The following is a 15,962-nucleotide window of genomic DNA, read 5'->3' as shown; positions in this document are numbered from 1 at the left end:
GAGGGCTGGATGGTGGATGCATCTCCAGCTGGCCCTCCGACCGATTTGCAGATGGAGATCTCTCCATTGGTAAGGGGCAGAGTAGAGGGAGGATGTGCTATGAAGATTGTTGATGGCTCCTGTCCCTCTACAACTTATTGCATGGAAAAAGGTGAAGGATCTTGGGGAGTGATGGGATTCTTGTAAATGGAGACTGGCATAAAGGGAACTAGCTTGTTACATATAATAGATGGAACCTTTTTTGGAAAATAATTATGCTGGGCCCTCTTCAAACTTCTCTCAAGGCCTGTAATTTTAAAACCCCAAAAGCTCAGGGTCTCTGATCAGTCCACGGGGTTCAGATAATTGAGTGAATAGTAACTTTGCATCCAGCTAGGTGATAAGTGTCTGATAAACTTGAAGCCTGCATTTCTGCTCCAGGAAGAAGTGGAAAGTACAGCAGCCTGTGTCTCTGCCCTGCCGGATAAACCCCAGCACAGACAGATAAAGAAAGGCTGCCAAGATAAAAAACAACAGTGCAGAGAAATGACACCATCTGTCCCTCATTCTTCCCTCCCTCAACTCCTGTCCTCCATGTCCTGCCCCCACCCATCTCCCCACAGGGGATTTAATGACTGTTACTGGAGCAGGGGAATGAACTCGGAAACTCACCAGTAGACTTACCTATATTTAGCCCTCTGAACCTCTAGCATCATAATGATAATACGTCATCTTCCTATGGAGCTTTTCAGCCCCAGATCTCAGTGCTTTAACACGAACGAATATAGCCTCACCCCACCACTGTGAGGACAGGTAAGCATTACTCTGGCCCATCTGCAGCATGGTGTAATAAGGCATGGAGAGGTTAAGTGACTAGCCCAGGGTGTCTCAGTGAGCAATGCCAGTGCTGGAAATAGAATCTAGCAGTCCTATCTCCTAGGGCTTGTCTACGCAAACAGCTAGTTCCCAACAAGCTGGGGTGTGAATCTGCCCCACACTAGCCTGCCACGGACTAACTAACTGTGTGGACCCTGCTGACATGCATTAACAGTTCATTGATGTGCTTTGATCTAGCCCTCTCTGAAATGGGATGAGCTCAGAGCACATTAATGAACTGCTAATGCATTGCAGCAGGGTCCCTGGGGACGTTTTCAGGCTAGTGCGGAGTAGATGCACATCCCAGCTTACTGCAAACAAATTGTTCATGTAGACGCCCCATGTAGTCTTCTGCTCTGACCATTAAACTGCATTTCCTACTAGCATCGCTGTTGCAGTACTGTGTCCGTATTGTCCTCAGCTCCGTAATGGTAGCTGTTGCTGCATCCATCCTTGTGCCTTGCTGCTGCTTGATCTGGTTTCTATAAATTGTTCCAACTGTTGCCTATACTACATGGTTTTGATCCCCCTTCCCGTTTCCCATTTATGTGAAGAAAATCTCCTTGATGTTATTTACGAGCTGGCCCCTGCCCTACTCTAGTCAAGGGGATCCTGTCTGCTTTAACATATCTAATATTTGACTGGCCTCAATCAGCCCCTCTGGCCTTTGCGTTTCAACCCTTACCTGCTCCCCAGTCTCTTCTGTCCTTTTTGCTGCCTTTCCCACATCTTTATAATTTTGGCATCATCCTTCCTGGAAAAGGTGGTAGGAGCTGCGTATAGAGTCTCTCGTGTTCTCTGTAGTCCTTCATATATGTTGCTCATGATGGAAATGTTTGACCTCTCTCTCTCTCTCTTTTCCTGCAGGGCAAAGAACCAGAAAAAGACGACTTTGTCCCTCCAGGTAGATCTCTCCATTGCTTTATAGTTTTACCAGATGGTCTCGATCAGTGAGAGAGTTCCATGGGGAAGGGGAACACTGTGGTTCATAGATACTAAGGTCAGAAGGGACCATTATGATCATCTAGTCTGACCTCCTGCACAACGCAGGCCACAGAATCTCACCCACCCACTCCTGCGAAAAACCTGGTTGCCTTACGTAACATCAATATCTGGGAATAACAAAGAATGCAACTTAGTCCTCCCCTGTGGCTGGATGTTCCACAAAGAGGACACCGCTGAATCAACCCACGCTCCAACTGTTGGGCACCAGGACCAGAGCAGTGGGTCCCTGGCTGTGGAACTCCTTGCTAGAAGAGGTCGGTCTAAGCCCAAATCTGAGGTTGTTCAGATCAAGTTTAGATTGCATCTTTCTGATACAGCCTGCCCCAGAGGGACACCTTTTGATCTGGGCTTTCAGCCTCTCTAATTTTGTGCCACGTTTAAATATCCCAGTTCTGGCCACTGTGTCAAACCTGAGCGCAGAATTCTTGCTACAGGCCAAAGGGGTGCCCTACAGCAATGGCTCTCAGCCTTTCGAGATTATTCTACCGCTCTAAAGAGTCTGATTTGTCTTGGGTTCCCTCAAGTTTCACCTCACTGAAAAACTTAGAAAATGAGACACACAAATGTCACAGCACACTGTTACTGACAAATTGCTGACTCTCATTTTTACCATATAACTATAAAATAAATCAGTTGGAATATAAATATTGTACTTACATTTCAGTGTATAGTCTATAGAGCAGTATAAACAAATAATTGTCTATGAAATTTTAGTTTGTACTGACTTACTAGTGCTTTTTATGGAGCCTCTTGTAAACCTAGGCAAATATATAGAGGAGTTGATATACCCCCTAGAAGATGGCTAAGTACCCCCAGGAGTACACGTACCCCTGGTTGAAACCCACTGCTCTACAGAATATGTTGCTCTGCTCAACTCCCCCCATTCCCCATCTCCCCCCGAATGAGGTTGTTTTTTCTGAGAATTGAAGGCCCTGAAAGGGGCTCGCTGGGACAGAGCTCTTTGACGAGCAGCAAGTCTTGTGCTTGTGACACAGACATATTCACCTCGGTGAACTCTAACCTCAGCTTCCTCCTGTTCTTGAACTTATCAAGACCGGTAAGAGTGGTGGGGTGGTATGGCAAGGAATGGTGGAGAGCATCTCTTTAAAACATCACTTCTCTGGTAGATGCAGGCTGCCCCCTGAAAGACGCCGCCAGCCGGAAAATCTCCAAACTCACGGTCAAGGTAAGGAAAGGCCTGCGTGAATTCACCCCCCTGCTAGTAATTTTCATCTGAGACAGGCCAGAAATGCTGCCTGCTCCTTCCTGTCCATTCAGGGGGTGGGGGAGAAAGGCAGTGTCATTCCTGCAAGAGGATCTCCTCTCTCTCTCCTTTGGTTTTAGGCCCGAGAACACTGCTTGAAGATGTTGGTAGAAGCTCTGAGCAGCAACCAGAAGGCAGCCCCAACAGAACATGGGTATTAAACAAGGCACAGGAAGGGGTAGAGAGAGGAGGTCTTGATAGCAGGGCTCTCCTTGCTCTGAGCAAGATCATTGTGTGCAATGATCACCCTTGTCAGTGAATCACCTCTGGGGCTCTGCGAGAAGCCTGACATGCAGTGCTCTTCCCTCCATCCCCATTCATATCTCCTTGCTGGGCCCCCCAGCTGAGTTCAGCTCCACAGAGCATCACCAAGCCCCCCTGAAAGTGTGCCGAGCCTCCTGGGTTCTAGTCCCACGAGCTCCATTTATGGTGATTCCAGGGCTTGCTGTTCCCCTTTGCCCCACCAGAGGGGGAGAGCGTATTACACAAAGTCCATGCAGACCCACACAAACCAGAGAATCTCCAGATGTGCAAGAGGAGAGAGTTGTGCTTTGAGGTAAATCTGCTATGCCCCGGCCAGGCACTAAAATGGCCCCTTGACCACCACCTCCAGTTTTTACACATTTAGGCTTAAATCCCAGCCCTCACCCAACCCAGACCCTGACCCCAAGGATGCGAATTCTTCACCCTGGCGGGAGACACTTCACCAACATGAGCACTCCTTTCTCAAGTGGAGAGCAGTGTCCTGCCTGAACTGACCCCAGTGTGTGTTGCAGGTCAGACCCTCCCGCCTGTGCCGTGGAGATGGAGTATGAGGCTTTCAGAACCAGCAAAATGTCCAACTTGTACAAGGCAAATGTGCTAAAGAAGGTAGGGTGCTTGGGGGGGGGGGGTGGAGGAGGGGCGGGGAGCCGCTCCCTCCCGTTCCTGGTGTCACCACTGCCTTAGCCCTTGAGCATGGTATGTGTTAGACTCAAGGGGCGTGTTCCCGCCGTGTGTTACAGCTCTTGCTCTGCCCTGCTTACCTCCCTCAGGCTGTTTCTTCCTGGCATCCCTTCCAGGAGGAGCGTTTATCTCACTAGATTCTCCCTCCCTGTTGGCTGCAGTCCAGCTGTTGATCAGAAATCCACCTGGGGCCCTTCCCATCTCAGTGAACATCCATGAAGTGCTGTAAAAAAACATCTCCAGCCATTGGAGAGCAACCTAGCCTTAAAAATAAAAAGGGCGGGGGTTGCCCCAACCACCCTGTGGCTGCGCCATCATCACATGGTAGAAATATCCTGAGTTGGGCAAGGCAGTTGGCTCGAGCCATCCTGGGGTAATTCATGGCCGTAAGGCAGGAGCAGCCCTTGGTGGAGACCTGCTCTTTGCCAGTGAGGATTGCGATGCATGCTGAGGAAGAGGGAGACGTAAAGACTCCGCCATTGGGCAGTGTTCTTCTTCTCTTCCAACCCAAGGTAGCGGAGATCAACAAAGCCTCGAAAGAAGGGGAGCTGTATCCAGCATCTGGGTCAGGAGCTGGTGGCGGTGGCGGCAGCCCCAGGACGAAGTCTGAACCCGCAGCTGAAGATGGCTTTCTCCCTGCATCCCAAATCTATTCGGTGAGTACAGGTGGCTGCTGCACGGAACGATGACGGGGATTGCAAAGCCTGTTGCTTGGAAGTACTATGGCTGTGTAAAATAGGACGTGCCCAGCTGGCTGTATGAAAACGCTGAACGTTTGATCTAGAAACCGGCCCAGGCAGGTTTTGGCTAGGCTGTAAAATGTGCCTGAGGTGAAGCTGGGCAAAGAGGAAAAGGTGACCGATGGGTTTGGGGGTATGGTTCTTTGCAAGGTTGTTGCTTAGTTTTGGCTGAGTGTTTGTGGTGGAACGTTTTCCCTCCCATCCTGCTCCTCCTGCACATGGTGCTCTTGTGGTGAGGATAGCTCGACCCCCTTGTCATGCTGGATCTCCTGCTTATCATAAACGTAATTTATTTTCAGACTGTATTTTGCCGAAGAGGCTCCCCTCCTATCTAACTTGTCATTGCTCAACCAAGCATGCTGCCCATCCCCGTATTCTGGGGCTTCAGCTTTCCTCCACCCCTGTCCCCCTTACTGTGCAGTCATGGCTGCTCGGATGTGTCTGCTTCTGGTTTTAGACAGCGTTTGCTCCCTGAAAGGAGCGTGCTACAGAATGGCACCATCACAGCTGGCAGATCCAACACTTGACCTAGCAGTCATTGGCAGACTCCATTCAGCAACACTGGACTGGCTGGCTTAAGCTCTGTAGCTCGCTACCCATCGCTAATCCCTCTCCTCTCCCGCTGCCAGGCCCAGCCTCGCGCGGTGGTGGATGAAAGCTGTTACCATCTGATGGCTTTTCATAGCTCTGTGAAGTGGGTTTGCTGGGCTCAGTACAGCGAACAAGTGCTCACGTTGCAAAAACCACTCTTGGTACTGCCTACACCTTTGTTGGCAGCCTCAGCAGAGAGGCTGCAGGAAGTCAGAGAGTGTAAGGCTGGACTGAACTATCCCTCAGCCAGGGGGGTGATTCCTCCAGGTCAGGGTGAAGCACTTTGGGAGGGGAAATACGTCCTGCTGCTTCCTGTGCTGTGGGGAGCTCAGCTGGCCAGGGCTGCGAACCTGGCTTCTTTCCCATTCGTTGGCAGCTCCTGCACATTGCTGTAAGCAAGGGCACATGGCTGGTGTGGTTCATGGATGACCCCAATACCTCTCTCTTGTGTCACAAGAGGGAGAGCGTGGCACCCAGCTGCCTGCAGTATGCCCCAGTGCAGCCCCTCTCCCAGCTCCTCCAGAGCCTCCTGCTGAGGTTCTGGCTGTGTTTGTCCCCCATCTCCTATATACCCATCCCATCCATGGCCCCATGATATCACAAGATCTCATCAGCCTCCTCCTGGCTCTGGCCAAGATGGCCATCCATTCCAAGCACAGCAGGGAGGTTCTCTGTGACTGGAGGGGTCTTCCTCCATTCCCTGGGCATTTCTTGCCTCCGGGCAGCATCCACTGATGTCTTGGTCTCCTTTGCAGAGCAGTGGGCATTGTCCGGTGTTCTCTGCTCGGTGTGCCCATCCAGTTCCCTTGTTTTGCACCTTTGTCCTCCAGTTTTATCATTGTTTGGCTCCAGGGAATCACTTCTTTTCTGGGTCATGTGGCCCCTCCTTCAATTGAGGGTGCAGGCCGTTAGGCTGGTGGCTCTGCCCACTGCCTCCTTGAACTCTGACAGACAGTACCTTTCACCAGCCATAAATTCACAAGCCATCTCCATTGACTTCTGAATAACCCTCCTGTGACAAACCATGTGCACGTAATGGAAGGAACCAAGTCTCCATTTCATGTGTCCCGGGGGGGCGTGTAAACAGGGAGACAACTTCCTTGGCAATGCCTTTGTAACCCTCTAATCCCCTCCCTCTGTCTCCTTCCCTTCTCTTTGTAGTTTAAACCCAAGCGGATAGGAGCTGGGTTTCGAAAGAGTTCCAGCTTGTTCCAGACTGCGGCCGAACTGCTGAAGACAAAGGAGGAGAGTGATGCGACGCCTGTGGAGAGGGAAGTAGATAGTCCAAATGGGCAAGGTGATCGCGAATGTGATTCAGAAATGGCCGGAGTCTCTGCTGTCAAGAGCAAAGACAGGGTGGCCAAAGTAGTACACAAAAGTGCTGTGGAAGCAGTGCAGGCCCATGACAAGAAGGGACAGCAACCTAGTCCAGATGCAGATGCCTCCCTGTGGGATAGCCCTACCAAGAAGGCAAAGCTCACCAAGAAGCAACAGCTGCTAGCAGAAACAGCCAGAAAAGAATCCCAGAACATTTCCAAATTCTTCTCTCTCACCAAAGCTGGACTTAAAACCTCAGGATGTGTCACAGTAGAGGAAGACGATTGTCCTGTGAGTGAGCTAGCTCAGTCTCTTTCTCAAAGAGAATGTCAGGAGAAAGAGGAACCTCAGGAAAATGAAGATGTCTCAGGAGGCGCTATGGCCGGGCAACCCCAGATGGAAGCCCATGAGTCAAGGAAGATGAAGGAAGCACTGACTGAGAGAAGTCAGGACTTGGAGTCGAAACACGACCCTGGATCTGAAGCCACACAAGCAGGATTAGATGGTCAGACAAAACCAAGGTGAGAGCTCCTGAGGTCCTGCCCCATTCTTTCCTGCTTTGCCCAGTCCATCCCACAGTGGTGTCTCGTTAGCTAATTACACAGGCGGCCCTTTGTGCTGCATTGATGGAGAGCTGCCATGATAGTATTTAATCGGTGTTATAACTGAGCTGGTCTGGGCAGGGCGTCTCGTTCACGCTTTACTGCAATCTCTGCCACTCGCTAAATATCAGCCTGGTGAAGTCTTCATCTCATAGCAAGTCCCTGTTGTTGAATAATCAAACCAGAAGAAATTATCTTGTTCTTTCCCTCCATCCTCAGCTGTGATGAGGCTGGTATAGAAATCGAAACAACCTGCACAGGGGAACGTCAAGGCAGGAAGAGGCCAGAATCAGATGAGGTGAGACCTTCCTGAATTTCATTTTCCTCACCTCGGTCTGCTCAGCTTTGTGCCCAGCTTCTCTCTGGAAATGCCATGCCTGGTGTAAACCTCACCTGGCAATATCAGTTATCCAGGTGTAGTCCAGTCCCCACCCCAGCAGAGAGCAGCAATATGGTCTGTGTGGGAGCCTGCACTAGGCCTGGGATCTAGGCCCGGCTCTGCCACTAATGCCCAGCGTGACTCAGGCAAGGCACTTGTGGCCTGGTTCTCGGAGGTGCTGAGCACCCACAGCTCTGACTGAAATCTGTGGAAGTTGTGGGTGCTCAGCACATCTGGCAGTCGGGCCCATCACCTCTGTGTCACCTTCCTCCTCTGAGAGATGTAGACAGTGATACCTACCTGGTAATTACCATTGCCCAATGAAAGTGCGGTGCTGACCCCTCCGTTACAGATAGCAAAGTGATGCTTTATCAGTTGACGGCAGCAGCCAAAGCTGACCCTATGGACCAGTCAGTACTGGGTGGTCACGTAGCAAGGGCAGAGCTCCCTGACTTGCAGCCCCAGCCCAGGGTTTGACATCTGTGACCGCCCCGAGACCTGGCTCTCTTGGCTGCAGCACCATCCCCATGCTTGGGGTGAATTTGAGTGGGGCACTAACTGTTTAACTCAAAAGCAGAGCTAATTGCCCTTGTGGATCTATCCAAGGCCTGGTTTCCTGCAGAGTCTAGCTAGGTTCACCCCAAGGGGTTTTCCCAGTGGGTATTCAAGAAGATTTCCCCATCCCTCTTTCCTCCAAGCACTTAGACACAGCAATTTCTGGGGAGGTGAATCTCACAGGATTTCTTCTAAGGCCCCTTTCCCGTGTGACAGGAACAGCGGGGCTGCTGAGATTAATGCCTCGAGTACCTTCCCCGTGACTAGCCCAGGGCCGGGCTCCAGGGGACTGAGCTGGCTAAATGTTTTCCTGCATGGAATTCTCTATGGGAGCAGCTTGCTGGGTAGCATGGGGATGTTTCTGCCTCACATGGCAGCTTGGGCCTAAGAGTCTGAAACTGCTGCGTGAACGGCTGCTCCTCTTCGCGCTGGTCTAGGATCTGGAGAGCCCTGTGACGAAGAGGCTGCGGGCGGCAGCATCTTCCATCCTGTCGCAACCAGAGGGCAAAGGCATGGGCCCAGTGAAGAAGAAGGTGACTTTTGATCCGAGTTTGTCACAGGTTGATAAAGAAGGAACTACCAAGACCATCCAGCCAGCGACCAAAGGCGTGTCCCTTAAAGAGACAGCAGATATTGTCGTCAAATACTTGACCCCTTTCTACAAGGGTGGTAAATTTGCTTCCAAGGTAGGGCACAGACAACAGCTTTCTCTATCAGGAGGAGACCAGAGCTGTGTCTCCTAAGGCCATTTGGGACATGGGGTGAGGGGTGCATGATGCTGTTGGGTGTTCATATTTAACCACAGGGTCTTGCTGCTACTTGGTGGTAGGGTGTGTCCCCACCTGCCTTAGTGACCCAAGAAGTGAGACCTGTTCTGGAGAGGAGTGGTGGGTGGTGACTGCAGTTCCTGACTGCCACGGTGCTACGGGGATCACACTGAGCTGGGAACTGAAAGCAAATTCAGCCCTTGGCTGTTTCTACCCTGAGTGGCTCAGGGCAGGGACTCTCTCTTACTCCACATATGTACAGTGCCTAGCACAACGGGACTCCGAGCTCACTTGTGAACATTAAGCACCACTGTAATACAAATAACAATTGTTTCTGTTCTGGCCCGATGGGGCTAGAGGCTGTGTAGAGGCATGCAAACCTACACAGATTGTGTGATGAGAGGGTGACTGCAGCCATGGGTAATCTTCGCTCTGCGCTTTGATTTCTCTACGCTGCAGGAACTGTTCAAGGGATTTGCCCGACACCTCTCCCACTTACTGACTGAGGAGAAGAATCCTGTCCGCAAGGCTGGTGAGTCGCCACCTGGGGGATGTGACTGTGGGGTGGTGTCATGTAGACAGCTGGGGATATACTGGTGCTAAATGGCCTGGGCTAGGGGGGGCTGTAGACTCTGCCAGAGTCTCCTCAAAGGGGATGTCCCCTCTCTTTGCAGTGAAAGAAGAAGCACAGAGACTCATCAAGGAGTTTTTCAAAACCCGAGTCAGGTGTGAAAATGAGACAGACTGGCAAGCGCTGCCCAGCTCGGAAACATGATGCCGGTTCTCCAGCTATTTCCATTCCCGGCTGCAGTCAGTGGAATTGAAGGCTCACGGAGACATGGGAGTTTTCCATTCATGTTGCTGCTTGTTCTCCACGGCATCTGTGCCATGAGTGTGGTCTTGAGAACATCTCTAGGGAGGTGATCCCTGGGAATTTGTCTGTGGAGCTCCTCTGGTGCCTAAGGGACGATGAAGTCCTTCAACAGCCCTTGCTAAGAGGTCTGGTGTGTGTCAAGGCTGCATAGCTCTGTGGCCTCTCTCAGCTGGGCTGTGGTGCATCCTGCTGCTGGCTGAGAAGGGCTTAGAATTGCAGACTCTGATTCCAAGTTGGGTGTGAATCCTACTTTTCCCCCCAAGTGTCTCTGAGCCTCCCTCTCACACCCCCCTTGTCTTTTTATTTAAATGTTACCAATAGAAGCCTTACACTGAAAACACATTCAAATGCCCACGCTTTGCTCAGGGTTTGTATGATGGGAGCTGATGGTTAAGTTCCTAGAGTGGATAGTTTATTTTGAAAAAATGTTTAGGTTTAGACGATGGGACGTGCAGCGTCTCCTTTCCCAAAGCTGGGGACCCCCTGCAGGCTTTATTTAAAAAAAACCCACACCCTGAATTTTGGTTTTACTCTGGCCAACTCTGTGTGTTCTTTAACTGGGATGGGCATTAGTGCCTTAGCCTGGACAGACTGGAGGCTCTCTTGTCGTCGTCCCCCACCCCCCATTGGTTGTGCGTTATAAGGGGGCAGCACCAAAGTTGATGCACTTCCCTAGTATTTGCTTATAGCCCCCTGATGCCATATCCCCTCACTGTGCCTAAACTAGGGACTTAGGACAGAGGAGGCTGCTGCTGGTACAGCCAATTACCCCCCCCCCCCCGGTGCTGTGACACTCGTAGACCCAGTAGCTGTGGTGCATCTGCTGCTATATTTATGCGAGGGCCTGAACTGGAGGGAGTCAGTGAGTCATAACATGACCCTAGTGTGCCCAGGATTGTTTTTTACATGTAGTTTTTGCGGGGCTCTGCCTTGGCTCTCTGCCTAGAGAAGATACTGGCCTTGCTGGCATTAGTCCTGCTGCAGGATCAACCTGCAATCTCAGAAGCCAGGAATGGAACAGTCTTCTGAATAGCTTGTACTCGGGGAAACTGGGCTTTTATATGTTACCGAAGGGTGCATGGTAAACTGACAATAAACTGAACGTCACAGTTATGATGGGCTCTCTTTGCCTAGTTCCTGCTGTTTCATTACATGGGATGTGCTCAGCAGCTCCTGGTTACCTCACTGAGCACACACGGAGCATTGCACTGTGAACGCCTGGGTAAAAGCAGAGTCACTTGTCCCTTGAACAACCAGCTGGTGGCGAGGAATGGGCAATAGTGTTTGCAACACCCAATTCTTCTCTTCCCTTAGAAGTAATTAGCTGCTAGCTGGAATCTCTGTGCAGACCTCTGTAAGAGCCAGCCTCCATTGGCAGCTAGCCTGAATTTCCAGCAGCTCTAGCTCGTTAGTTTTTGAGGGGTGGTGTAAAACAGACAATGAGTTAGCTGTGCATTGTGTGTCAGATATTTCTGCTTTTACCTGGGCCCTTGCTGCTTGAGCTGCAGCACCACGTGGGACTTTGCTAAGTAGTGGCTTTCAACACCCCGATGCTCCAGAACTGCGTGGTCGCATGGCAGCCTTTTGTGCTGCAGTAAGGTAAGTACTTTACATGCTGTTATTATTGTGCACTAGCCTCTTTCAGAAGCGGCCATAAAATCATCTGGCCTCTGCTTTACATTGCCATTAAAAATCCCCTGGAACTCTTTCTGGGAGTAGAGGATTGCCTTCCTGTGCTTAGCCAAGACTTCCCAGCACTGGGGTTGTTGTGTTGTCTACCTACCTTTAGCGCTCAGAGGTACTTGGTCCGTAGCTTGTCAGTCCATGGGATCCTGGTGGTTTGCTTTTGTTCCGTGTTCTGTACCTCCCATGAGAGCTGAAAGGGGTAGGAGAATCTGCCTCCTTCCATGCTGACTAGTGGGTCCAGCCAGGAAACACATAGGGCACCCCCTGGGCTGCGTGAGGGGGATTAATAGGTTTCTAACAAGAGAACTGGCAAAGGGCGTTAGACCCTCTGCTGTCAATTGCAGTGTTTCTCTTCCTCACAGTGCCCTGGGAGAAGGGAGGGTGGGGCCAGTTTCAGTTAGAGCTGTCTCGTGCCTGTGGGGGTGACAGAGAATGTACAGGCAACAAATCTAAAGCAGCTGGGGCCAATTCAAAGGTGAAGGTTGAATTGTCCTGAGGATGGTTTTGTTTTTGTTTCAGCTAATGGTTAATGTTATACTTTATACTGTGCTAGATTTAATAGTTAATGTTATACGTTGCTTAGGGAGAGGGCCAGCCAACAGAACTCCTGGCTTCTAGTCCCAGCTCTGTTACATAATGAAGCAGAAAGCCATTTAAGCCCTCTGACAGAGCGGTGGATCCTCTTAGCACATGGGCTGCTGGGGACAGAACGACCCTGCACTATAGCACTCTCCAGATGAGGCTCTCTTTCCTAACCCTTCCTTCCTTCCCACCCTGCAAGAGGTTGTCATGCCCCTGGCAAACAGCTGGAGCATGGGCAGCTAGAGTGCAAGATTCGTTCATGGCTCGAAGTGGGAGCCATCAGCACTAGCAAGGAAGGCCTTTTAGCCTCTGTGCCCATGTAGTCATTGGAGTTAGTTACAGTGTGGACACTTGGCTCCCAGGAACTGCTGCCTTCCCCAATTCACATCACATTATCCCCAGTGGGGAGCCAATGTTCACGCATCAAGCATCGAGGCTGGCTTTCAACAGCCAGCCCAAGGGGCCGTGTTCATTCCCAACCTGCTCATGCTTTTCAAACCCCCCCAAAAGTGCCCCTGAGCCCCCACTAACAGAACAGCCTCTTTGCCTAGTGCACATAGAAGCCAACGGTTTTATTTTCATAGCTCCAAAAACTAGAAGGAAGCGAGACTTTAATAATGTATTGGTTATTAAATATTTCATTGATTCCCCCCCCCCCCCCCCCACAGAAGTGTAAACACCTCTCCCCCAGCTGGAGATGTATAGTAATAAAATAAATTAAGGATTTATTTTTACATTCTGATTTTTTTCCCCCCTCTGTTAGGGAGGGCAATTTGTATCTTAGTTCGCTGGGCAAGTAGTCATCATTTAAATATACAGCGGTATGGTCAGACAGAGGTCTTTAGATTAGAAGGAAAAAGAAACAGACTGTCAGTAAGAAATTGAGTAGCAGTCAACGTTCTTACCATTGGCACACATGGTAATTGCACATTAACACTCACTGACCTGCTCTGTGATACTGGTGGCAGTTCTTTGACATTAAGATAAGAGGTGCTCTCAGGAATTTAATGCCAGCAAATGGAGTCGTATCACAGCCCTTTCTTTTCCTTGGTGATGGAAAATCTCTGGCAAGTAAGTACCAGACTCCCCTGCTGCTGCCGCCATGTGTGAGTTTATTGTTCGTGCAAAAAAGGACTGCAGTATCTTGTGTCCCTGGGCTGCCCCTCCCCACCTGCTTGTCGCAGTTTGTGAAAGATCAGGGCCTTGTTCCATTGTGTGCTCTGCTCTGGCTGGGGAGACCGTGCAGCTCCAAAGGACGCTGTGAACGTGCGAACCAAGCCTGGGGCAGAAAGGGATGAGGAGCAGCACTACGGTGGAGGTTCAGGTTCTGGCGCGTGGTGGTGCAGAAGTAAGGTGACCAAACAGCTTGGACGACAGCCTGTCAAGGCAGTGGCAGCCTTGGAAAGCAGGAGAGGGGAGTGTGCTGTAGAACAAGGTGGCTGGAGAATAGGATGGTGGATGGGGCTTGCCCTGCCACAGGCCAGAGTGAGGGGTGCTTGATAAGCTGTCCAAGCTGAGGAGAGCCTTGTTCTGCTTAGCTGTCTTCCAGCCTGGGTCTCTAGGGCTGAGATTCTCCCTCCTGCATGATGACTGTGATCGTATGGTACAGTTCCTTGGCCTGTCAAGATTACAGCCCAGTAGAAGTAATTCCCTGTTTACCCTGAACACCACAGCCCCGCCCCATCCCGTCCCCTTCACTTCCTCACCTCTGCTAAGGTGGAAATTTGACACCAACAGAGGCTACATCCAGCCACCTACCTCTGCTAAACCAGCAGGGCTGGACTTAAACCCCAGGCCTTCTCTTGGCAAAGCAACTGCTGCTGTTTTGCAGGGGGTGTGTGGAACCATTTTAACCCTTTCCAGAGGCCCCCTGCAATGCCACTTCCCTTAGGTAAAATCATATTGCCACCTGTGATCTCTCTTTTACAGATCTTGCCCAGTACTTCAGAACCAACATGTAACCCAGATGACAAGAGAAACGCTTAGACCCTGGTCGCTGGCTATAAATCTTAAGGGATTTGTTTATTCCACTATAACAGGGGGAGGCAGGGAATGGCTGTTCTGTGCTGCTGCAAGAACGGGGACATTCACTGAATCACTACAAGGTTGGTAGCTGAATGAGGGGTCCTAATTCTAGCCTTCCAAAAAGTGAAACTTCAGGCTTGTCTTGGGGGGAGCCCTGAGTAGCTGGGGCACTCCAGCGACTCTGCACTCTCCCCCTGCGTGGATACACTTCAGCGTGCTAAGCTCGTACTGTGGACTACGAGTATCCACACAGGGAGACGGTGCAGAGTCGCTGGAGCACTTCAAATTCATCCCCTCGCTTCCTCTGTACTCTGTAGGGTGTAAGTGGCAGCTCAGGCAGACAAACCCTCGCTAACCCTGAGCACGGGAGGTGCTAAAAATAGAAGGGTAGCTGCCCCCAGTTGATTCCTGCCTGAAACCCGAGGGATGTACTCAGGGCGGTTAGCTCCTGGCACCGCCTCAGCTCCATGTCTGTCTGTAGCGTGCTAGGGTGGGACCAGCTCTGGCATAGGCATACCCTAGCATCCCTGTGCAGATGAGCCTGTAGCGGGTTAGCCGCCCCAGAGCCTGCTGCTGGAATTATAACCCCTACACTAAACTAACTTCTCCTTTTTATTTCATACAATCCATTAGGCAGAGAGCCAGCTCCAGGCCTGAACCTGTTCCTTACGCAAGGAAAAACCATCACTAACTTGGAGGCAGTTTTCCTGTTCAAGGCTTTAGGAGCTGCCATTTCCTCCCCCAACCAGGGCCCAGTGTCACATGCTGCACCCTCTGCAGGAGCCTGCCTGACTGCTGGTCTTGCCCAGCACAAAGCCTGCGAGCTCTCCTATCAAATGTGAGAGCGCTGAAGATAGTGATAGGGAAGGTAATGCTGTGTCCTGGAAACCTCTGAGGATCACAACCAGGGTAAAGGTTGAGGAAAGACATTTCATCTTTAAATGAAACAGGCCACTTTGGATGGGACATGACCCTGGATGGGCCACGGAGTGGCTCTAGCCAGCCAGTCTCTACTACACAGGGATGCCCTTGGGTGAGTACAGTTCCCAGCACAAAACCAACCATGCCGTTTGGCTCAAGAGGGAGCAGTGGATGCTGGGAACTGTAGTCCGCAGAGGCCCTATATCTCTGAGTTAGGGGAAGGCTCTAGTGCCGTCAGTCTCAGCTGGACAAAGCGTGGGCACCAGTGGGCGGGAGAAACCAACTGAGACAGGGTTAAATATCGTTCTAATAACTATGGTCATTGACATGGCCAGTAGCAGGCACTGCTCAGGGCTCTCTTTACCTGTTGCAGTTCAAACCACATGGTCTGAGGATTATCCACAGAGCCATAGTTCACTTCCAGGCCCGGCACCCCGGAGTCGTCCAAAGGCCGCAGGGTTCGCATCCTCTGCACCTCCTTCAGCGGGATGTGGCAGAAGCGCTCCTGTGCCCAGGGAGAGAACCCACCATCAGAGGGGCTGCTGCAGCGCAGGACATGGGGGCTCAGGAGGGAGTGCTGGAAGGAGCCGAGTGCCCTCAACACACCACCCCGGGAGCAGGCTTTCACCACAGTCCCGTAAATACAGAACGTTAAGGAAGCAGAGCTCAGCCCTCGAGCCTCTTCAAAGCCACTGCAGGGCTATAAGACACGTCATGGAAAAAACACCGAACCAGGGTAATGGGTCGGTCCTGGTGCCAGCTTACCTCCACGCTCACTGGGGGGGTGGCAGGGAGTGGACAAAGTCCACTAGTTTTGTTCCCTGCCATGAACTCTGACTTGTCCAAGAGCCAGT

General features: G+C 51.2%; 3 protein-coding genes across 8 annotated transcripts in view; 1 reads left to right on the top strand and 2 right to left on the bottom strand.

Moving 5' to 3' along the window:
• RECQL5 (RecQ like helicase 5) overlaps window positions 1-11,007 on the top strand; it is a 59,322-nt gene extending 48,315 nt beyond the window's left edge. For all 4 annotated transcript variants that reach the window (XM_084646558.1, XM_084646557.1, XM_084646556.1 and 1 more), the window contains 10 exons: window positions 1,723-1,759; window positions 2,988-3,046; window positions 3,205-3,278; window positions 3,901-3,994; window positions 4,582-4,725; window positions 6,562-7,238; window positions 7,539-7,617; window positions 8,691-8,939; window positions 9,480-9,552; window positions 9,695-11,007. In XM_084646558.1, the coding sequence (XP_084502684.1) occupies window positions 1,723-1,759; window positions 2,988-3,046; window positions 3,205-3,278; window positions 3,901-3,994; window positions 4,582-4,725; window positions 6,562-7,238; window positions 7,539-7,617; window positions 8,691-8,939; window positions 9,480-9,552; window positions 9,695-9,795 (1,587 nt within the window). In that variant the 3' untranslated portion in view covers window positions 9,796-11,007. The remainder of the gene's footprint in view (window positions 1-1,722; window positions 1,760-2,987; window positions 3,047-3,204; window positions 3,279-3,900; window positions 3,995-4,581; window positions 4,726-6,561; window positions 7,239-7,538; window positions 7,618-8,690; window positions 8,940-9,479; window positions 9,553-9,694) is intronic.
• SMIM5 (small integral membrane protein 5) overlaps window positions 1-12,844 on the bottom strand; it is a 38,741-nt gene extending 25,897 nt beyond the window's left edge. For 2 of the 3 annotated variants that reach the window (XR_014713943.1, XM_084646564.1), the window contains exons 1-2: window positions 11,678-12,844; window positions 1,541-1,716 (exon numbers count right to left, since the gene is read on the bottom strand). Coding sequence is in view for 1 of the 3 variants with exons in the window: in XM_084646564.1 (XP_084502690.1) it covers window positions 1,541-1,680 (140 nt within the window). In the remaining 2 variants the exon portion in view is untranslated. The remainder of the gene's footprint in view (window positions 1-1,540; window positions 1,717-11,677) is intronic. The other variant, XM_084646566.1, reaches the window with a different exon arrangement.
• Window positions 12,845-12,852: 8 nt separating this feature from the next.
• Window positions 12,853-15,962, bottom strand: part of MYO15B (myosin XVB) — a gene marked incomplete at its 5' end in the record, with an annotated part of 79,978 nt that continues 76,868 nt past the window's right edge. Inside the window, 2 exons of the mRNA XM_084646555.1 lie at window positions 12,853-13,780; window positions 15,473-15,613. Of these exons, the coding sequence (XP_084502681.1) occupies window positions 13,721-13,780; window positions 15,473-15,613 (201 nt within the window). The 3' untranslated portion in view covers window positions 12,853-13,720. The remainder of the gene's footprint in view (window positions 13,781-15,472; window positions 15,614-15,962) is intronic.

Source organism: Lepidochelys olivacea (genome assembly GCF_965140295.1).
Source record: "Lepidochelys olivacea isolate rLepOli2 genome assembly, chromosome: 14".
NCBI lineage: Eukaryota > Metazoa > Chordata > Testudines > Cheloniidae > Lepidochelys > Lepidochelys olivacea.
Note: the sequence above shows the minus strand (reverse complement) of the source record. Positions and strands in the feature narration are given on the sequence as shown.